Source organism: Curcuma longa, chromosome 5, assembly GCF_044706935.1.
Source record: "Curcuma longa cultivar G26 ecotype Majalengka, Jawa Barat chromosome 5, ITB_CL_G26_1.1, whole genome shotgun sequence".
Classification (NCBI taxonomy): Eukaryota; Viridiplantae; Streptophyta; class Magnoliopsida; order Zingiberales; family Zingiberaceae; genus Curcuma; species Curcuma longa.
The window spans coordinates 8,965,895-8,989,149 of NC_133865.1; the positions used below are offsets into that span (position 1 = coordinate 8,965,895).

General features: G+C 33.9%; 2 protein-coding genes across 3 annotated transcripts; one reads left to right on the top strand and one right to left on the bottom strand.

Moving 5' to 3' along the window:
- Window positions 1–21: 21 nt before the first annotated feature.
- LOC141829601 (uncharacterized protein At5g08430-like) lies at window positions 22–4,177 on the bottom strand. Of its 2 annotated transcripts, none has more exons than XM_074717111.1 (11): window positions 4,108–4,177; window positions 3,778–3,930; window positions 3,136–3,215; window positions 2,692–2,882; window positions 1,542–2,427; window positions 1,310–1,434; window positions 1,133–1,192; window positions 899–949; window positions 660–730; window positions 412–551; window positions 22–312 (listed from the first exon to the last, which is right to left on the bottom strand). In XM_074717111.1, the coding sequence occupies exons 2-11, from the start codon at window positions 3,867–3,869 to the stop codon at window positions 242–244; spliced, it is 1,767 nt and encodes a 588-aa protein (XP_074573212.1). In that variant the 5' UTR covers window positions 3,870–3,930; window positions 4,108–4,177; the 3' UTR covers window positions 22–241. The 2 variants fall into 2 exon arrangements, with proteins under 2 accessions (XP_074573212.1, XP_074573211.1); XM_074717110.1 differs by having other exon boundaries at window positions 4,014–4,177.
- Window positions 4,178–5,936: 1,759 nt separating this feature from the next.
- On the top strand, window positions 5,937–22,820 carry LOC141829233 (BAG-associated GRAM protein 1). Its single transcript, XM_074716655.1, has 18 exons — window positions 5,937–6,181; window positions 7,767–7,817; window positions 7,959–8,056; window positions 9,119–9,194; window positions 11,447–11,575; window positions 11,672–11,718; window positions 14,676–14,796; window positions 14,895–15,011; window positions 15,353–15,382; window positions 15,451–15,550; window positions 16,693–16,799; window positions 18,156–18,299; window positions 18,387–18,491; window positions 20,690–20,836; window positions 20,941–20,994; window positions 21,896–21,959; window positions 22,071–22,132; window positions 22,609–22,820. The coding sequence occupies exons 1-18, from the start codon at window positions 5,969–5,971 to the stop codon at window positions 22,714–22,716; spliced, it is 1,773 nt and encodes a 590-aa protein (XP_074572756.1). The 5' UTR covers window positions 5,937–5,968; the 3' UTR covers window positions 22,717–22,820.
- The last annotated feature ends 435 nt before the right edge of the window (window positions 22,821–23,255 follow it).

Genomic DNA, 23,255 nt, shown 5'->3' on the forward strand with positions numbered 1-23,255 from the left:
AGAAAATTAATCGTAGCTGGGAATATTATTTCACAAAGTGATAAGAAATATAGTCATATACCACCATTAAATTTGAGTCAGAACATAGTGTAGATGCCATTAGCACAATTGCCCAGTTCCCACCATTATCATCATTCTGAAACAGCAAAATATCACACAGTATAATGTGAAAAAAAAAATGGTACTGGGAGCAATCATTCCAAAAAAAATCTGAATGAGAATTGGATGATGCAACACTTGGTTAGTCTTCAACTTCAATAACCTCACAGCTAGTGGTCATGTTAGATTTAGTAGTTTCTACTGCTTCATCTTCTGCAACCAAACAAAAAAAAAAAAAACAGATTCAACAATATTCTCAAGTAATGAATAGAGCAATGCAGCTAATGCACAAAGCTAAATCAATGAGTGAACCTTTCTTTTCTGTGATGGGACTCTGGGTGTTTCCTTCGATTGGTTGGGTATCAACAATCACTCTTGGAATCTCTTGAAGAAGACGCTGCCGCTCAGCAGATGTTTTAAGCTTCTCTCTTTGATCAATATATTCAAATAGCGTAATAACCAGAAAAGGTCAAGATGAAACAATGTCGTTATACACATTTGTTCAATGCAGTTAGTGCAGGTTGAATGTATGCATGTATATGAAATATTTTAAAGGATATTCTCTGCGCCATCCCTTATCATTTGCTCTATCTATTAATCTTTGTAATCTCACAATCTCTTTATCTATCCACTGCAAAATAAAACCAAAAGCAGAAGTATCAGCTGCACTAGTAGACAACAAAATGAATCTTGCTATATATGGAAACGAAGGGTTTAGATACATCATGCAACCAGAGCTACTCCAAATGCAAGTTATAAACCTATAACCATTGCACACTATATATATGGAATGACATACATGATTCATTCTGTCAGCATGAATACTAATGATCTTCTTTTCGAACTCTGCCTGCCAAAACAGTAAAACTTTGGTAAACAACATTGCTCAAAAGGATGAACATTGTACAAGAAGTAATGGCGTAATTAGCACAACTTGTGATGACAATTTAGACTCAGGGAACACAGTCAACACTATATAAAGTTCAGACTCTTCCTACTTAGGAAAGTTGGAGTCTAATAAAAGAAAACTTACGACGGTGGGTCTTTTAAAGAGGCCTTTATTAGCCAACTGGCACAATTCTTCACATTCTTCCTACAAATGAAATTATGCAACTATTTTACTAGTGTCAAAAGATTTCCCACAAACCAAAGTATATATCCATGTATTTATCAAAGCTAAAATTCTAGGAACCTATTGATATCTTCATACCTCCTCAAAATCATCTTCCGATAACCTGGATATCTGAACATCCTTTTGAAAATTAGAAACACAGAGAACAATGTCGGTGAGCATTTCTCCATTAATCTTGTACATTTCTAAAGACTTCTTAACACCTGTTGTAGTAGTTGGATGATGAGATTCATAGAATAATATATTTTTTCTAGATAACTTTGAGATATGTATGAAAAACATTAAAACAATTACATGATAAGTGACAAACCTAAAACCTGCCCCACTTTGTACATCTTTGCTGGTGTAAACTCAAAATCGTTGCGATCAAGCTTCACCCTCACAAAACAGCCAGTGACTTTTCCATCAAAAGTGTCAGGAGTTTTAAGAAGTTCTACAAATAAAGATCTCTTCAAATAGACTGCATTTATGTTCTTCCCAACTATGGAGGCATAACGAATTTCAGGTGGTGCAAATGCATTCTTTTGGCAGTTCTTCAGATGCCAGTTAGGATTCTTGTTCTCAAAAGCCTTTTTTTCCCTCTTGCATCTTCTAGTTGAGTGAACACCCTCTTCTGAACTGATAGATAATTCTTCATCTGATTCGTCTGTTGCACAGAAATGATTCTCCAGTATGTTGTATAGTTTGTAATACTTCACTTTTCTTTTTCCAAGCAATGCATACAGTTTATCATCACATAGGACAGCATTTTTCCTTTTGGAGCCTGGATCAAAAAGATTGTTTTTATGTATATAATCTTTTATAATTTCATTTGCATCCAACTGTGTAATAGGTTCCTTCGTATCCTTCCCAACCGAAGTAAGAAAATTGATAAGCTCTGTAGAACCCCAACCAAGAAACACTCTTTTCTTTGATTTAGGCATTGCTAGATGTTTTCTTGGTCTACCACGACCACGTTTCACATTCACAAGAGGTAATATACCATCATCTGATTCATTTTCAGAAGCATCAGATCCTGCATACTCTTCAGCAAGCATATCTGCGTCAGATTCAGCCTTTAAATGTTTGCCTCTTTTAAGGGCGGCATTTGCTGCCTGAAGATCAGTCAACGTCAATCCCTCCTTATCCTTTATTATGTCCCAATATTCTTTAAACAAGAACTCGTAGGTCTCAATATCTTTAAAATCAACCTTTTCCTGAAACAAGTAAAGTTGGACTTCAGGATAGGAAAACGACATGAATAGACATGCACGCACATTGAAGCAATCAACATGCAGTAACTTTTTTTTTCCCATTTATCTAATATGTAAAAGTGCAATTGAGCAATGGATTAATTTGTTAATTCTCAAGCTATAAAGTATAAACAGCTGAATTTTTTGGAATAGAAATAGTCAATCAGTTTCAACTTGAAATAAAGGAATCCCAGAAATAGTCAGACAGGAATTTAAATATTTACATACCCCATCCGAATCAACATCTATGTTCTCCTCTGCTAACATAGCTATCTTTAAGCAATTAATGCAGAATCCTTTTGTCCTTTTTTTGAATTTCACAAACTCAGCATCCTTTAAGCAATGGCGGCATACAGAGCTTGGGCAGCAGTAACATTGAAAGGCTGATTTCTTTCGGCAGATAAAGCAAGAGTGCCAGTCTGTTAGATAGATAAGTCAATACACAACTGATGTGTCAAATGAAAAAGGAATAAGGATGGTACAAGCTTCTAAAGTGCAAAAGAATCAATATACCATATCAGAAACTCCATTTCGAGAAGTTCAACAGAACATATTTAACAATAGTCAATAGGTGGTATTATACCATCAAACAGCAAGTTTTGTTATAATATTTGCATGATCAAGGCGACAACAATTGGGAGTGGGTAAAAGAATCAGGTTTCAGGAATGTACCACAAATCCAACTTTCTTCGGACTCCAATATTGAGGGTTCCTTTCCAACACATTCAGGATGGTAAGATTTAAGACAATGCCTAGAAAAAGGGAAATACAGTTTAGAGCATATTCAAAGCAAAAAGTGGCAGCTGAAGTTAACTATAAACAGTTCCACTAAATCAAGGAAATATGCTGAACAAAAAAACTAATAGATACATATATATGAGGCAGATAGAAATGACAATACAAGAGAAGCAGTAGTCATGCCAAATATGTTGTTCATGGTGGAATTCTCATGGAACGGTTTTGGTACAACACATCATATGAAATCAATAAATCATAGTTATCTAACAAAAAAACTGCAAGGAACGGTTTTGGTACCAGAATGGACATTACTGATGGTGTGATAGCAATTTTCCTGAAAAGAGCTAAGAGAAAAGATTGCAATGTGACTACAACTCAATCAAGGACATACACTACGAAAAAAGAATTGTGCTTCGTTGACCAATCTACAATAGAAATTGCCACAGGTGAAAAAAAATGTTTTTTTTTCATAAGAAAAGGTCATACGGAAACTGTCATCAATGATCAACACAAGGAGTTGAGAATTTCAAAGAAAAGAAGATTAAAAGTAGCAGTAAACCGAAATCGAGAGCCCACTTGAAATCGCAGACCATGAGATGTCCTCCGTCCTTACAGACGAAGCAGTAGTCCTCCGCTATCTCCTCCTCAGGCGCTCTTTTCCGCTTCATCTCGCACCTGCTCACGTCAATCCCCAGAGTAAACCAACAAAATACTCCAAGTCTATAACACCTACAACAAATGCAAAACTTCCACAGTCAACAGAAACCAAGATCAAAAACCCACATTGAAGTATCAGAGGCTTAAAAACCTACCTTCTTGATCCAAAAAAAGGGAATTTCAGTTTGCAAGGTACATGCAACACGCCGCAGCTGTATAACAAACTAGGCGAAGAAGAGATTACGATACCGCGAATCCTCTGCGCGCGAGGGATGATCACGGAATCGAACGCACGAGGAGATCGCCGAATCGCCGAACAGTGCCGTTATTTTCAATCCCTTTCTTGTTCCCAATTCCTTACTATCCGTTTTAGAACACCGAAGCATCGGCAGTGAGGGATATGAACCGTTGGATGGAAAAGGAGCGGCTCGGATGGAATGATTCTTCTGAGACGAGATCTTCTCGCTTTTTCTGAGGTCCGTAAATGTATTATCATTAAAGTAAACAAATATTTTTTTATCGTTTTAAAATATAATTTAACAAATTTTAGCCAATCATTTTTTATGGAAATAATTTTATTTTAAAGTTAGCAAGATTAGTTGTTGAACCAGTCTGTAATTGTTTAACTCTATCGATAGTTTGATCTGTTTATTAATATTACAATTTTTTTAAAAAATATAAGTTTGATTAATTCTTTCTAATTCAAATTATCATATATAATCTTACTTATGTAAATATAATCACATAATTTAATATTATTTAATTTATTTATATAAAAATATAATTAATTTAATATTTACTATATTATCTTTAATTTAATTTATTTTTAAAATAAAGTAAATTAAATTAATAATATTAATGATGATAATAAATTGATAATATATATAAAAATAAATATTATTTATTTTATTTTTTAAATTTAAAATAAATTTATATATTTTTAATAAAATAATTCATTAAATTAATAAATATAATTCATTAATTTTAAAATAAATTTATATATATTTTAATAAAATAATTCATTAAAATAATTATTTTAATAACATTAAATTAATAGATATAATTCATTAATTTTATTTTTTTAAATATAAAATAAATTATTTTTTAATTTATAAGTATTTAAATTAAAAATTATTAAATTAATTAACTCAATTTCAATTAGATTTCATGATATATTTAAATTAATTTAATTTTAAAATCAGAGAGTAATCATGAAACAAATTTATTAACTTTTGAAATCACAGAAAACCTTAGGCTGTCAAGATAATCATATTCTCAAATTATAATTTATTTACTAATATGACAATAATACTATATTAATTAAGAATCAATTAATAAATTAAATAGATATTCAAGATTATCAATAAAAATTCCCAATCAAATGCTTCCTTAGGCAATTGTAATCATTCAATTTTTTTAAAATAAAACAAAATCTAACTTAATTAATTGATTTTCTTCTTAAAACGGGAAAAAACCATTGTTTAATTAAAAAAAAATTCACTAAAAATTAAACACACGGTGTCATATATCCTTTCAAATCAAATCAAATAAATAAATATATATATTTCTATGAAAAAAGTATAAATTTATGACGTTGTCACGATCCATTTCTCGAATTTTTTCTATAAATTTTTTATAAATTTTTTTTTTCTCGATAAAATTTATCGATCGCGTAAACTGGTAGTCATGTGGACCCCACAGTCGTTACCGCCGAACTGGGTCTCAGTCAACGCAAGGAGGTTGCTCGGCCGCGTGCCGTGTCGGGTTCGTTACCTTCGTCGCCACGTCGGTCAATGCCGAATGATGGCATAGTCGTGATTTCCTCGCCCTCTGCCGGGGCGTTTCGGTAATTCCACTGCCACGTTTTCAACCCCGCGACGTTCTTTCCTCTTGTTCGACGGGCCCCACCACCACTTCAATTTAACGCCGCCGCTCCCTCGCCGTCTCCCTCCAACCAACTCCTCTTCCTCTTCCTCTTCCTCTTCCGCTTCCTCGGTCTCCGCTTCGTCTCCTCGTCGGCGCAGGAGCCATCGGCCGACCCCCCCCCCCCCCCCCCCCCCCCCCCCCCCCCACGCTCTTGCCCCCGTCTCGGGTAGCTGAAGCGGCGCCCATGCTTGGATCCTCCGTCGGCGCTCTCTTCCCCTCGTACTGGGAGATTCAAGTTTCATTCGCCACGGCGTTGGTGGTCATCGCTTTCTTCACCCTTTTGGAGAGGCTGTTCTCTGCCTGCGCTGCAGGCGAGGATGACCGGCCGTCCTCCGGGGAAGAACCCTCCCTGGCTGTCGGGGAACCGTCCCTGCGTCCGGCGGACGTCAAAGAGAAGGTTTGACGGAACAAACTGATTTTTAGGGGTTTTTCCTTGGTGTTACTTGTGAGTTTGGAATTTGGACTTTGTTTACACGGCTGTTGGGCGTATTAGTTTGTTTTTTTAGCACGATCGCTTAGAATAGCCTTTTACAATTTTGAAATAGTGTGTCCTTTCATATCTATAAATGTCTCATAAATGCCACTGATTTAAACTTAACTCGTATTAATGATGTTTGGTTATAGTTTTATCACCATATAATCTTGATAATTATTTAGTTCCGTTTCTTTTATCACATTCTCTACTCACTTTGTATTTCATTTTCGTAGTCTTTTTTTTATTGTTCATCTGGCATTCAAAAAAAAATGTGTATAAAAAAAAATATTTCAGAAGATTTAATATAATACCGATAGCCATCAAATTCAAAGGTACTTAGTATACTGATGAGTGCTAAAGGGTAATATTGCCAATTACAATTATTAAGAGAGATTTATGAATGACATATATGCAAGATTTAGGATGCTAGTTTGTAAAATTAAATTTTGAAGTGGTTGTGATGAAAATTAACCTAACACTTCTTACAAGTATTTGCATTTTGTAAATATTGACTGATGCAAATCATAATCATAACAACAAGCCATGAGTCTTAACTATTCAGAGTTGGCTAACCTGTTATTGAACTCTAATTCTATATCACTATTAAAATCCATATCAACTATTTGATTTGGTTGTGATGAAAATTATAATATTAAATAAAATAGAATTAGTGCATCTTTGGAGATATCTTGAAGGCTCTTGGGCTGGATTTAAGGATTTGGCTGATGCAAGAGAAAGAAGTTGAATCACCCATGAGTTATCTAGGCTGTGTCTAAATTATATAACACTTCTGCATAAGCTTGGCTAGATATGAAATTGTTCAATTTTAAATGTTGGAAACTAGGAGTTGATAGTATTATGTGTATCATGGGAACCGAAGAGTCTCTGTTGGAAACTAGGAGTTAATAGTATTTACTTGTATCGTAGGAACCGAAGAGTCTCTTTCTTGTAAAGTGTGTATCATCTCTTGTATAAATTAGGTACCTACTAAGTGATATAGTAAGAAGGTTTTAACTCACAAAATCCTGAGTCTTGAGTATTCTTCACATTAAATACAAACAATAGTCTCAAGGGAATGTCGGGAAAAAATTTCTTGGTTTTGAAGGTAGACAATTATCCTATGAAATTCACACATGAATTGATCCATATAGCCAAGTCAAACTGTTGGGGGATTATGGTATCTTCTTAGTGTAGTTCTTTCTGCTGTGTACTCGTAGGACATGATTTGGTTCTTAGATCCTAATAATCTTCATAATACCTTCAAATATTTTCTGCTTCTCTTTTTGCTCAATTGGATTACTTTTAGATCAAATTTCTGTCATTTTGTTTACGAGGTTGGTTTTTTAAGTATTTTTTTTAGTTTATCATTATGACACTTTCAGGGCTAACTTTTCATTCCTTTGTCTCTTCATATGTTTGCAAAAGAGAAAATTTCTTGGGTTTAATCAGTTGCTTTGGTGCAGTATCTTTTGTTTACTTGACATGCACTTGCCTACTTATTTTGTAGATGAGCCTGATCAAACACGATACTCAAGTTACTTCCGCATATGTTGTTAAGGTATTTTGTTAAGGATGAAATCATTCTTTTCCAGTTTTCTAATAAATTGCTTTCTTCCATTTGACCTATTATGGATATTTGTATTCCGCTTTATGCAGTATTATTTCCTTTTGTTTTTATATGGATGCTTATATAATTCAGATAGAACTATTGGCTGCAAAGAATCTTATTGGTGCAAACTTGAATGGAACTTCCGATCCTTATGCAATAATTACATGTGGAGAGCAAAAGCTATTTAGGTGTGTTTGCTCTTTATAATTTTGAAGCTTGACATTTCATTTTAAAATTATCTTGAGATTTGTTTGGGTATGTAGAATTGCAGTTCCAAGATGTAATGATCATAATATATACATGAAAAATCATGAGCCATACTGAAGGAAAAATTCTTAAAGATCATGTATTTATCAAATAGGAATCAGAAAGTTCTGATTTCTCTGATTGAGCTCATCTGGATTTTAGATACGTTCAGCTGCATAGCTTGTGGTTACTTTGCTTTCTCAATGAGTATGGATCTTAAATTCTTACCCTCTCATTGAAATTTGATACCCTAAAAGAAACAAGAAAGCTATCATGTAATTCATGTTTATACCAAAGTGTGTAGATGCTCAGTTCAGTTACACAGAACCAGACAAAATTCTTGATTTCTTTGATTTTGCCTGACTAGTGATGGAGTTTAGCCATCTTTACAAGATTTCTGATTTTGGAAGGATTTCTGGAAATCCTCGTCTTTAATTGTTAAGCCTAGAGTTAAATTGGTTTAACTGTAGCCCTATCCTTGTACACCTCGTCTATAAGATCCCCATAAAGAAAAACAATATAACTGCCAAATGAGAAAAAATCACACTAAAGCAGCCTTAACTATAGGAGACTTCGTGTCAAAGTAATTTACTATATAAATTTGAATGTATCCTTTAGTCACCAATTAGACCCTCAGTTAAACTGCAATGACTTCAGGTGAGTCTTTGATGTCTTAACCACCTACATTTGTTAGAACAAAGAGAAATGAGCTCCCAAGTATATTATTAAAATGCAGACATGCCATCTTATCATCCATGGGTAGTTGCCATTCAAGATATCCATAGTGCTTTTTTCTATTTATGTTTGGTCCCTGGTTTAGGGCTGTGGACCTTTGATACTACATACTTATAGTTACAGGCAGACTAAAGTTGAATGTTAACAAAAGTTGTTTGCTTTTTGATTGTTTTCTTTTAACCAGTGTTAGAAAATAATTTGTTCTAGTGCTCTTGTATTATGACTCTGTCTTTTTCCTGATTTCATTCTCCATGTATCATTTCATGTAGTTCCATGGTTCCTGGCACAAGAAATCCAATTTGGGGAGAAGAATTTAACTTTTTTGCCGATAGGCTTCCTGTTCAGGTTATTGTTCTTTTTAATTTATTTTTTTGAAGTTTTATACTTTATATTAGCGCAAAAATTGAAATCCATTATGAACACTAATAGGAACCTATAAAAGCCTTTCTTATTTTTTAAAACTATAGCTTGTTGTTGTTGTTATCAAGATTTAAAGTATGTTTTTTTTTGCTAAAGTTTCAATTTCTAGCCGAAATGGTATAGTTTTGGATTTGTATTGTTCCGTGTTGGTTTTGTATTGTGCTATTCCAATTTTTTTCCACTTAGCTTGGTTGCTTCTGAATATAAGCCTATAAGCCATTACAATTAGAAAGTTAGAATTAACATTTTTAAACAATAACTCATAAAAATATAACAAGCATCTTAGTAAGTTAGGTCAACTCCGTAAATTTCCAAATCTAAATTAAATATAGATATATCTTTTTTCTAACCTAGTGCCGCACTTTGTTTCTTTGTTGTTGCTGCTGGTGCTTCCCCTCTTTCCCTTCTATCTCTTTTTACAGTGTTTTAAAAGCATCGACCAAGACAAGCCCTGTCTTGGTTGGTACCTCCAGAATTGTGTTGACTACATAGTGATATTTACATGTGCCAAATTGGAACAATATGTTTTGACCATGAGGATCAATGTCGATTGACTCTTGAATCTATGAACATTGTACCTTTTTGCTTAATTTATCTCACCTTCCCTTATGGATTACATATAAGTATATAACCATTGTGGTTTCCCACATAGAGGATAGGATATTTAATAATTTAAAACCTTTTTGTGTCACTCAATATGGATGGTATTCGTTGATATGAGAGATGACCAATATGTGAACCATTTGTTTGCTCAATTCACTAGGAATGCTGCTACCCTTAATGTCTGATTCAGGGATCATATTCTCCTTTCAGCTCTCTTTAGCCACTACCCTTCTGGTGATCTTCATGCCTTCATTTCCAAGAGAAACATTAACCTTCCCTGATTCTGGTCAGTGGATCTGCAACCAACTTCAGAGCAAGATTCACTATTTGCAACATCACCACTGTAGCAAATCCTCAGGCATCATCATCCTTTACTTTTGGCCTCTACAAGAGCTAGTCTCGCCAACATTGATTGTGGTCCAACTTCATAGTCATCCTCATCTTCTTCCAGCCATCTCTATCCTCATTGGGCTTTCTTCCAATTCATTTTCCATATTCAGCTTGGTTTGATTTGGAATTGTTGAGGGTATTTGGTCGGCAAGATATCTTTTTTCTGGTCAGTCTCAATTATTATATTGGTATTGATGGTTCTCACCTTTTTAGGGTCAGTCTCATCTGCCACTTGATAATAATGGAGTGCTCAACTCTTTTTGGAAGTAGGCTTTGTTGGCCATCTCTCTGGGTCACCACCTTTCTCGGCTTCTTCAATTGTCTGCCTCTCCATTCAGCACAAGCAGTCCGTATTCAACTTTCTGCCAATAGCTTGACGCAAACATCATAGACCTACCAGGACATCTTGCTTGATACTCTTATATCCACAGAGTATCTTGGGAATCTTCTTGTCAGAACCAGTGAATACATTATTAAATGGAGACAAACTATGTGGATTCCTACTTTATTAATTCGGCTTCTGAACTTATTATTGTAGATTGGTTGGTCAAAATGGAATACAAAATCCCTTCCAGAATGAAATTTTTTTGTTTTCTCTCTGCAAGTTTCAAAAGAATCTAAAAGAAAGTTTACAATTTATATTAACTTGTAATAATTCACTCACTGTAGTTTTTTGTTGTGGAAGAATTCACATACTAGCTCCAACTGAAGCGAACTAACATTGATATTGCATGTGTAATTGTCTATTGCATATTGATTTGTATTTCTCATGGACAGTCATTGATATACATCTCTTTCACATACTTTCTAATTTTGGTTGATCTGTAGCAAATTTTAAACTTTATAATTAGTTGTATATTCAGCAATCCACTATATCTGTTTAATCAATGTCATTATTAGTGGTTCTCTTAATTTCTAATTATGGTCGATCTGTATGGGATCGTGAAGTTTACAGCCCTGTTTTTCACTTGTGTTAGATAATCATTACACTTTTGTTCACTCTGCTTCTGCCACTGTTGCAGTTCTTTAGGATTGTTATATTATGCTTTGCCCTCATGAACATAAAAAGGCGAAGCTCAGTCCAAAAATAGCTTGGTTTCTTTTTGCAAAATGATACGATAGGCATTGCCATTTTGTACTCAGTGAAACTGTTTTGATGTCTATGCATCTAATGATCGCTGCAGATTAATGTAACAATATATGACTGGGATATTATTTGGAAAAGCACAGTTCTTGGTTCTGTCACTATTCCGGTTGAAAGTGAAGGCCATACTGGTGCAATATGGTATACACTGGATAGCACATCAGGACAGGTAATGTTCTATCTTTCGTTTTTGTAAATGCTCCATATCATTTATTATCAGTGTATCAACAGGCAACAGCTTCAATTGAAATAATTTTCTCCCCAGGTTTGTCTCCATATCAAAACACAAAAGCTGTCACCACATTCTTCCAGGTTATTTATTCCTTTATGTTATCTTTCCTTAATCTTTGTTTTTATTTCCTCTGTTCATAGTTCTGGAAAATCTAGCCATTGCCACCTAGTGGGATAAGGCTTCGTAGTTATTGTTGTTCATAGTTTTGGAAAATGCAGGAATCTTTACTTATGCCACTTTTGGTTTTTGAAGCCTGAGCATAGTGTCAATATGATATTTTGTTTTACACATCAGCGAAGGCTTGACACTAGTATTTGAACCTATCCCTTTGAAAACACATGCAACATCATATGTAGGTTGGGTAGAACTATTATTGATAATAAGATTGGTTTGGCTAGAAATAATAAGATTGTAAAAAAAAATCACTGTAAAATATAGTTACATATTTAATAAATGAAAAATGTAGTTACATATTTAATAAATGCAAAATGCAGTAACATATTTAATGAATGAAATTACTTTTATTTATGATGTTGTTATCTTGTGTGTAATTGGTAGATTATAATAAAAGGTACCAATAGCATTGTTGCTTCAGTGATATATTAAGATAAATGTGAGACAATTCTAAAGCATGAGACAATGCTATTGAAAGGTGCTTGGTAATAGTGATTCTTAGACCGACATCGGCAGTACAATTAGTACATTCTAGGTTTAGCAGCAGATGATCTAACATATATATACACGATGATGTCTAATAAGTACGTAGGTTGAATTGTTGGAAACAAGCCATTGGATGTTAGTTGCCATGAGGATTTGATATGCTACCTAGTATTTATGGGGGCTCTCAGGCATGCGAGTGCAATTAGTTTTTAGTCATGAGATTACTACTATCATCTTGTAAGAGCATCAACATACTTTCACCTTGAAGGGTCTCATATACTTACCATTATTATTGGATATGTTGCTAGCACTATGGAGGTAAGACAGGATTTATCACTTATATTTTTTGGTAAAAGGAAGTGTATATCTCAAGACCAATTCAATTGATGACCACTTGTATTAAAGCTATACACAATAAACTTAAGTTGGTCTTCTATGGCTATACTGAATGAGTACTTGGACTTGTCTTATGAGAATAAACGCTAATTTAAGTTTTAGGGGTGATGCAAGAAAATTGTATTATATGATAATTGTGCTCATGGAAGGGCTTTTGTAAAGCAATGGGTAGTCTTTGTGCCTTATTAACACTTGTGTACTTAAAACAATGTGAGTTTTCATGTTGGATCAAAAAGTTTCTTTCATTGATTTGGGCACTCAAATAATAAAATAAAATTCTCCCATACTAGTATAATCCCCCATGATGATCCCAATTGAAACAAGTACTGAAATAATATTTTTTTCAATGATATGTGCACTCAAGTATGAATATCTCACATGGTTTTGAATCCAGGTGTCAAACACACCATATTATTAAGTGCGAACTAGGATTCAACCTGAGTATGATTTTGGGTGCAGCCTTACTACGGTATTCTGCATGCTGACAAAGTGTAAGCAAAGAGTGCAACTAACAAGCCTGCTTTAACTATCTATTCTCTAATTAAATTGCAAGTTGCTAACCACAGACAGGAAAGATCAACTATAAGTCTTAACATAAAACCAATATCAAAATTAGTACAATTATAGCTAAGGTTAAGGCTAACAATTAGCAATAACAAGAGACTAAAAGTACATAGCAAATATCAAAATAAGCACTATAATAGCTAGATTCAAGGCTAACAAAAAGAGAATAAGTAAATGATCGAATATCCATATCATTAACAATTGCAGGAGACTAAAATAACATTACAAAATATGAAGAGATGTTAGGTAGCCGGTAGCCCATTAATAAACATCACAATTAACATTGCCTAGTCATACATTCTTTCAACAACTAAAATTATTTAATAAAGAAACATAAAAGTTGATGCCAATCTTAAATATTTGGGATTCACATCTTATTGTCATTATACCAACTAATAGACAAGCCAAACTAACCAAGACAAACCATACTAACCAAAACTCAAATCCTCCACACTGTAATTAAAGTTACAAGACCATCTAATGAGAAAACAAATTCTTAATCCCATGTTCATAGTTCATGAGGTTTCACACTCACACACTTGGTTAAACTTCTTCATAGTTCAAGCCTAGAGCAAGACTTCAGTGAGTTGCTACAATCGATGATGGATTTTCTGATTGAACTCTAGGCCTCAAGGAGTCTTCTTCCTATTCTCATCCTCTTCCTCAGCTTCTTCTCTTCTTCTTCCTCTTCCTTCTTTCCTTCTAATTGTTGAATTTTATCAAGTTCTAATATCTAGTTGCGTTTTATTTCATGCTAGTCCCACAACTTGTGCCACATCTTCAAATTTCTTATTTCTTGTTGAAGACAGATATGCTGTATTCATGAATCTTTTTAGTAACACCCAAATAATTCACCTTTCACAGTTAAATCCATATATGTGCATGACACCTAACCACCTGTCCACCTTCTCTTGAAATAATGTCATTAGTTGGAAATAATGTAAATCATAGAGTAATTACAGTTATTGTGATATTTGAAAGCTTAGAATTGATGTTCTATAATATTATCCTATCCAGAAGTTTTTTATGCCAAAAAATTTATGGTGTGCCAAAACATTTATAGTATGAGGCACATTCTTATAGACAAATTTAATCATGTCTAATACAAATGACTAGGCAAATATAGTTTGCTCCATTAATCATACTATGTTGTTAATAGTATCTTTTATTATATTATATGGGATGGACTATGTCAAGTTAGAATTCCTACATATCTTACATTTCCTAATCAAATCTTACAATTCACTACAAAAAAAATTCATCAAAGCAATTTGCAAGAACCTCAATTTGACAACCTTGAACATTGGTTATTCAAATGCGGTTAACTTAATGATCTTTAGGCTGACGCTGAAGTTGTTCCTATAGCTATCTAGATATGAAAGATATATTATCTTACCTGCCCAAAAATGATCTTCAGAGCATTAAATGGTTATCCTGGAGTTGATGCCCGAAGAAGATTGTCTTTGGATCAAGGGCCTACCTTAGTCCATCAAAAACCAGGACCCTTGCAGACCATATTTGAGCTTCCTCCTGATGAGGTAACCTTGATTTGATTAAATTCATTAAATACCCCAGTGATTCATCCAGACTCTGTGCTATTAAAATGAGTCGCTGATTATTATTCTTTTTCAATCAGGTTGTTGATCATAGTTATTCTTGTGCTCTTGAAAGGTCTTTCCTGTACCATGGGCGCATGTATGTGTCTGCATGGCACATTTGCTTCCACTCAAATGTATTTTCTAAGCAAATGAAGGTTAGGTTATTTATTCTATAAATTTTATACCATTCTTTGTACACAATTTGTTTCTGCCATGTTTTATAGGTTTGTCTGGTAGATAACATGAATTTTGCCATTTTTATCCAGATATCTGGTTGTATTCAGGCATTTTGATGGCCACCTCTTGCCAATTCGCTTTACATGATTAGATCCTATATTTTACTTTAATATTGGACAATCTTGTTATAACGAATAGAAACATTCAACTTGTTAATATAGCTTGAAGATGTTATCGAAGTTTCAAACTTTCAATACATCATGCTTTTAGAAGTTTCTATATGCTCATTAACTAAATTATAATTCAATTTCATTGATAGGTCATCATTTCTTTTGGAGACATTGAAGAGGTACATGATATTATTTTTTAATCTTAGTTTGTATATGTGTTCAATTGCCTTTTCTATTAGTAATGCAGATACGGCGAAGCCAACATGCAGTCATCAACCCTGCAATTACAATTGTCCTCAAAGTGGGTGCTGGTGGACAAGGGGTACCGCCTTTAGGAAGTCCAGATGGTTGGTATCAAATATAGGGGCATTGATTCTTCTTTCTTTCCTCCATAAATATTTCATGCCTTGGCCTTTTGGTTTACACAAGAGTTGTTTCTTTATAATTGCATATGATAATGAGTGATGACTATTAAGTTTGAGAGCTCGAGTATTTTTTTTTCCTACTCTTGATCTTTTCATATGAATATATAACTTTCTCGGTGATTTTGCCACAAAAGACTGATGAAATATTTACTTTATGCAATGTTATACACCTTGTAAATGAATAAGAGGAACAATTGCCACTAGTGGTTCATTTCTAGCTCTATGCTTAAGTTTAAGGAATTAATGGTAGTTCCTTTTTTATCCCAATTGTCTTAACATTGGTGAGAGAATCATTTTTTAGATATAATTGTACCTTGCATGCTTCACAAATCTTATAATAAGAGGTGGTAATGGTATATAGTAGGTCAGACACATTATTAGGATTTCTAATTTCTATGGAGGAATTTTGTTAGCACCAAAATTAAAGTCTGTTGCAAGCCAGGGTATTGATTCCTGATAAGAATAGGACTGTGTCAGTGCCTCATTGGTGTGACGATGTGGTGTTGATGGTACTGATTAAGAGGAAGGAGGAATCAAGAAGGCAACATCCACCTCAATTAACAGAACTGAAAGGTTCCTCGTAAACTACTTATCCAGTTGCACGTTTGTAGCATTCAGGTTTTAGCAATGGCTTATTGCATTGCATACAAAAACTCTTCTTGTCACTTGATGTTTGAATTACAAATGTTACTGGGAATCATTTATAAGTTAGAACTTATGCATTAGAAAATTATGTTAATGAATCATGATTGCAGATAGATTGATGTATGGCTGTAGCTGTAGATAGCAATGTCAAATATGTATTACATTTCCATTTTCTGTTAATTCACTCATTGTTTATTTGGGTGAAAGATTAATATTATCATGATAATTCGTTGTCTATTAATTACTCATTCAGTTCTGATTTCTTTTACCTTTTCTGATTGACTGCTTACCATGCTATATACTATTCCTTATATTTAAGATAAAATTCTTTCAGAACCTCCAATTATACTTGTGTCAATGGGTTATACTTCTTTATTGATCCAATTTAAATCTAACCACCAGCCATTTCTACCACTTAGGGAGAGTCAAATACATGTTCGCATCATTTTGGAACAGAAATCATACACTACGCGCTTTAGAGCGTGCAGTTAAGAACTTTCATGCAACAATAGAAGCTGAGAAGAAGGTACTTTCTATTTTTTGTGGATTTAATGCTAATACAATTTTTGTCCATGCAGACCAGCATAACCTTCACTTTCATTTGCTGGTTTTTGTTTGTGTTTGTTAGCTTTTACTGAATGATAACTAATTCCTGTTAGTATAAGCTATCAAGAAAGAGCTGTCGATTTTTGTATGCTTGGTACTTCTCTGATGTGATTGCCAGAATGGACTATCTTGGCACAAGTCCAATGCACAAATATCATTTTAGGATATCAAAAATAAGGCATGAAGCATACTGGTGCCAATTTAATACTAGAAGTTTACCTAAATGCATATTGCATGAGTTATTTTGAAATTATTATGATAGATAATAACAACAAATTCAATTACACATATTTTCAGAAGAAACTAAATTATCCATAATATCACAATATTTTTCATCTAAATGATATTATTAGTATATGTTTCAAAAATAATATTTTTTTATTAATACACAGTCATTTAGAATATATTATCATAACATAGATCAACACTAAATATTGGTCAAAACTTAGTCATATATTATTTTTTCATACTTGATATTTGATGCTTAGAGGTACATCTAATATTTCTAATGTCTATTATGATACATTTTATGGCTCATGCTAGGAGTTGGTACATCCATAGGCCAAAACTTGATGGAGTGCCAAAATATATTATTTAATTCATGAAAATCATGTTAGGGTTCTAAATAAGATGCATAACTTTTTAATTCTTGAAAGTAATAATCCACTTTACGGGCCTTCGATTGCTTACATATTTTCTTTGAAATTGGTTTCCAAATCTTTACTGATTGAAAATAAAATTTTAGAACATTAGTTTTGGAATTTAAAATAAAATTTTCAATATTACATAAAATTTATTTTTTCAAAGAGAAAAATATATAAAGCTCAATCTGGGTTGGATGCTTGGACTTGATAGAACAGTCACCAGCAACAATCTGAACTCCAATAAAATCTGAATGATCTGTAGTTACCTAGGATTTTTGTGATTTAGCTGTTTCGTGTACAAGTGTGAGTTTCTTCGACTCTCTGTGAAAGAATAGCTCTAAACAAATAATTTAGAGATGAAGCTTGACAGTTATAAACTCATGATAGATTTTTTATTACTTGTTCTTATATAAAAACTATAGGGAATTAGCAATTGTTGCTAACAGAAACTTTCTAAAGTCAGATTCTAATTGTTTTCTTTCTAGGAATTGTTGCTTCTAGCACTCCGTCTTTCTATTTTGCAAACTCCATTGATTGTTTTCAATAATATCTTATATTTTTATTCTTTCCTTTTTGTTTCTAGTTGAATGCAATGCCCTTTAACAATATTGGCACTATTATTCATATGATAGGAATGGGCACAATCTGCATTACGGGCGCACAGCAGCTCTATAAGAGGTAGTCCAAGACAAATTAACATTCCAAAAGAGAGTGTTGTTGAGACTGGAAAGTTTCAAACTTTCATCAAGGAAGAAGTTCTAGTTGGCATTTTGAATGTATATCTTCTACTCTTTCCTTCATTGACTTATCCTTTCAAAAAATGAAAAAGTAACTCAGTAACTTCCCTTACTGCTTTATACCAGGAAACTTTCCCTTGCACTGCAGAGGAATTCTTTTCCCTCTTACTGAGTGATGACTCAAAGTTTATTGATGAATATCGGTCAGCACGTAGAGATACCAATCTGAATGTGAGTATCCCATCCTTGTAACCTATAAATCTATTTAATTATAAGCATTTTTTCCCATTCTCTACATAAAAAATGGAATATGTCCCTTGAGGTTCATGGCAATTAGGGATCTGGGAAAGGATGGTTATGAAGTATGAACTGCCTTACCCTGACGAGAATAGGTGGATTCTTATAGATGTAGCTTTTTTCAAACTCGGTAGGGTGCAGGGTAAAATACTAAGCTAAGACTAAACATTATTTTGCTATACAGCTTCATATATTTTCCTTTCACTGTAAATGATAACTGCAGTGCAATGATTGCATGAGAGTAATGTATCTTCTGTTCTCAGTAATGACAGTTCACCTTCAAGTTGTCTTACATCTAGTATCTAAATTTTGGAACTTCTCCTTAAAGATATCATTTTATGCCTAATTAAGTGACTTTGGGAATGACTTCCCAAAGTGCTTTTGGCCTCCAAAGTAGTTCCAGCAAAATAAAGTGTGGCAAATGTATGCCCAAAGTCCCCCCCCCCCCCCCCCCCCCCCCCACCTCATTCTTAATATGGTGATTAAGAATAATGCTCCTGATGCAATCAATGAGCGACTAACTCAATTTAAAGTGTGCAAACTTCTAGTTTGATGTGTTGGTAGCTATGTTAACAGTAGTGCAACTGATGACAGGGATAATGATAGTGGAGTTTTATTGGTGGTAGTGAAATTTATATTCCTTCAACTCCAACACTTGAGCCATGGACATAATAATAAAGTTACACATGCTATCTACAATGATCATCATTCTAGGCCAATTAGAGGCCACTGTCAATGGACATGATTATCTGTCTATTTAGTAGAGTCCAATTGAGATTTATTTTGAAGTTTCACCATACACTTAGTGTTCTTGCTGCAGTTTGGGTGCGTTATATGGGGATCCATCACATTAGAGCTTAGGTACCTAGATGAATCATTATCTTAGACCTATTCTAATTTGAGCCAATCAAGTGCAATTTCAGTAGTTAATCAAGATACATTAATGGACATGTGGAAGAACCAACCCAAAATATAAACTATCTTAGGAGAATTATTCAATATGATTATTGGGACTCATAGGGTTAATTGATTTGTTTTGCATGTTGATTGACATGCAAAACTCTTTGAGACCACAAAACAAAATCATTATGATGTTATGACTTTATGTGAGGGAGACAACAATGCAAGGATTTCCTGGGGTCCATGATGACGATGATGCTATGATTGCCCCCCATGAGGCGACATGTCGCAACAACACAAGGCTTGTCATGACAATGGCAAGACTTTTGATCAATTCTCAAGGTATGTGACTTTACCTAGGGTTATTGCTCAACACAGTCACCAACATCGGGTGCCCTTTGCTACCACCTAGGATTATTGCTCGACACAGCCATTGACATTGGATGCCTTCCTCTGTTGCCTAGGATTGGTTCTTGATGCATCCGTTGATGCCAACACCCAACACAACTTATACGTCTAGTTTTGATTGAGGACCAAAACCCTTGCTTCCTACTTAGAATGAGATTTCAAACTTTTGGATTTAATTAGGGACCAAAACCCAACATAATTCATTTTGTAGAAAGATATAGATATTAGTTGATATGAATGCTATATTTTAAAAAATATTGCTTTAAAATTTTAATTAATTGATTTTTTAATTGCTATAAACTTATATTTAGATGTAAATTAAATATAATAAAATTATAACTCATTTAAATTCATCGCAGTATCTTTAAGAGTGTGCAAAATATCAAAATGACATAGTACGAAGGTCCAAAACCATACCATTCTATCTAGAGATCAAAATGCTACTTTATACCTAGCTTTATTATACTCAAGTGATAAGAGTTTTACAAGAGATGAGAAAAAATAAAATAGAAAATGATAATTGAAAACCTTAAAATTTAAATTATCATTGTATTGCTTGATTATGATCATTCAATATTCTATTGTAGTCATAGTAATAAAATTATTTCCTGTATTCTGGCCTAGTGTCTATTTCTGCAAGCATGGGATATAAGAGTCTATGCCAAAAGTTAATATTAGATGATGCGTGATCACTTTTTTTCTCTTCTAAAATATTAATCTAAATTTAACTTCCAATTTTCATGTTCTCATGTTGTCATTCTTAGAGAGGTTTATTTCTCGTCTATTATTTTTCTTTCAAAATGTAACAGTCTTTCTTTTTATAGTTTGGTCAGTGGCATGTTGCTGATGAATACAATGGTCAAGTCAGAGAAATAACCTTTAGATCGTTATGCCATAGTCCTATGTGTCCTCCAGACACAGCCATGACAGAGTGGCAACATGCTGTTCTTTCCTCTGACAAGAGAATTCTGGTATGTATGATTCTGTAAATTTTGGATTCTTTTGACAGTAACTTGACTTCTTTCTCTCTTGTGTCATTCAATGCAATCTTTTCTTGAATATTTTAAATTATCAGGTCTTCGAGACTGTCCAACAGGCACATGATGTCCCATTTGGTTCTTGCTTTGAGGTATGTACTTACACTCAGAAATTTAGTAGAATTGGTTCGTAGAGAAAGTATTCTTTTGTTTAATGGAGGCCATCCTATTTTAAATTGACAGTGAAGTATTGAACTACCATACTGATGCTTATCGATATTGTATATGGCTTTTCTGGGTTGGTAGTTAATTCATAGTTTGAAATCTTGTTCCGTTTGGGTCGACACAGGCAAAACATACCTTTCCACAAGAGAAATGAAGCTCAAATCTTGTCAATTGGTCATCTACTCACAAATTACCCAGGGGAAAAAGTGGCACTGTGCATATGGAGATTTCCTTAATGCCACTATCAAACTCAGTTCCCTCATATTCTCACTCCGCCGATGATGAATCTTGCATTCTCATCAGAGGAGACTGAAGAAGTGGGTGGACAAAGTAGAAATATTGCCAATTTATTGAGACTAGGTGTAGATGACATAGAAACATAGGAGAATAGTGATGAGACTCCATGAGATTAAGCCGAGACTATGGATAGATATTTATTTATATAACATGTGAAAATTGAATTTTGTGAAGTTGTATAGTTGACTAAGATATTAAGCTGACATAATTTACTGTTAAATTGGATGTTATACCCGAGCTCATGAGCTGAGTATCGGCACATACCTGCTTCGAGATGGTACTCCTCAGGCTGATACTAAAATTAGCATAATATTGAAACTTTAAATCTTGGATGAATTGATCTAATGTCGGCAACAATCTTCTTATGAAAAATCAAAATGTTCATTTTAGCTTCGTTTGATCTAATCTTAGCATCTAATTCCTGTGGTCAACTGTTCATTCAATTTTTTTCTTTTTATCGAAAATGAAAAATCAAACACAGCTATATGTTTGAAGTATTGGAGGTAGCTCAGAAATGTTTTGTTATTTCAGGTACACTGCAAGTGGACATTGACAACAATCTCAGAGTCATCCTGTCAATTGGAGATCCAAGTTGGTAAGTTGATAATTCACAAATATCATTTCGTTCGTTGCTTAATTATCTTTCTACCTTCCTCTTGTATTCTTCTCTTGCTTCAACAGCTAAAACTTTTGGTTTCTTGTACAGGTGCACATTTCAAGAAATGGTGCATCATGCAGTCCAAGATCAAGTCGGGAGCAGTCGATGAGGCATGTTCTCCTATCATGCTTTTTAGTTTCATTTTCAATGTTATTATTTTAACAACTACTCCTTCAACCTGAACAAACTGCATCCATCCACTACATCTGTATATTAAGATAAGAGGTTTTAGAGTGAATGGCCAAAAAAACATATGATAGAAATCTGAAATAACAAGAAACTAACAAACTAAAATAAGAACAGGTCTGACAATAAGCCTCATAGGCTATATATTCCTTGAATATCTTTTTGTTTCTTGCACAATGCACATAACTTATGAGGTGGTGAGGCTTCATCCTAGTGGAGGCAGCCAACATTCCTGTTTAGTGTGAATTTGTTGTGCATTTATGATACATACCTGGCGTTGAAAACATACATCTACAGGAATAACACTTTCTTTTAGTTCTTCTCGTTGGTAAACTTCCTACTACTGTCTTATTTGCTAATTTTTCTTTTTCCTATTTTCACTTACTCATTCTTTGAGCAGTACAAGAAAGAAGCAGCACATATGTTGGAGATCGCCCGGTCATATCTTGCCAAGGTGAAGGCTTCCAGTCAAGATAAAGCTGATGATGCATCACAAGTCCAAGCTTAGTTAGATGCTTGCAGTTTATCTGCATGTAAATGTAAACGTCTCTCCTCACTAAAATTTTGTGCATCTCTTCCATCGCAGTAAAAACACATTCTAGCTGTAGCATGTTCAGCAATCTATACATTTATTTTTATAAAAAAATATATGCATAACTATCTTGAAAGTTGTGATATTGTATCTGAAATTTCGAGTAAATATAAAGCCTAAACTAAAATTGATCGTCCAGCGTGGGCAACGTGCTCAGCACGTGCCCTTGCTCTTCCACCTCATTTAAATAAAAAATAAAAAACCCAAAAAGAGAAAATAAAATAAAATAAAATAAAATATAAAAAAGATGGTAGTTGGGTCCAAAGTCCAAGTACGGACGCCACAGCACATGGAAGCATCCCCGTAAGTTCACCGCAACAGTATCTCACTATTCAACGCACGGCGATTCGTACAGTGCATAAGACCGTCTCTTGCGGTAATCTCACCTACTCAACGAGAATGGACTACACTCCATCGAGTACCGACATCTTTAATACATGCATCTCTCTCTCTCA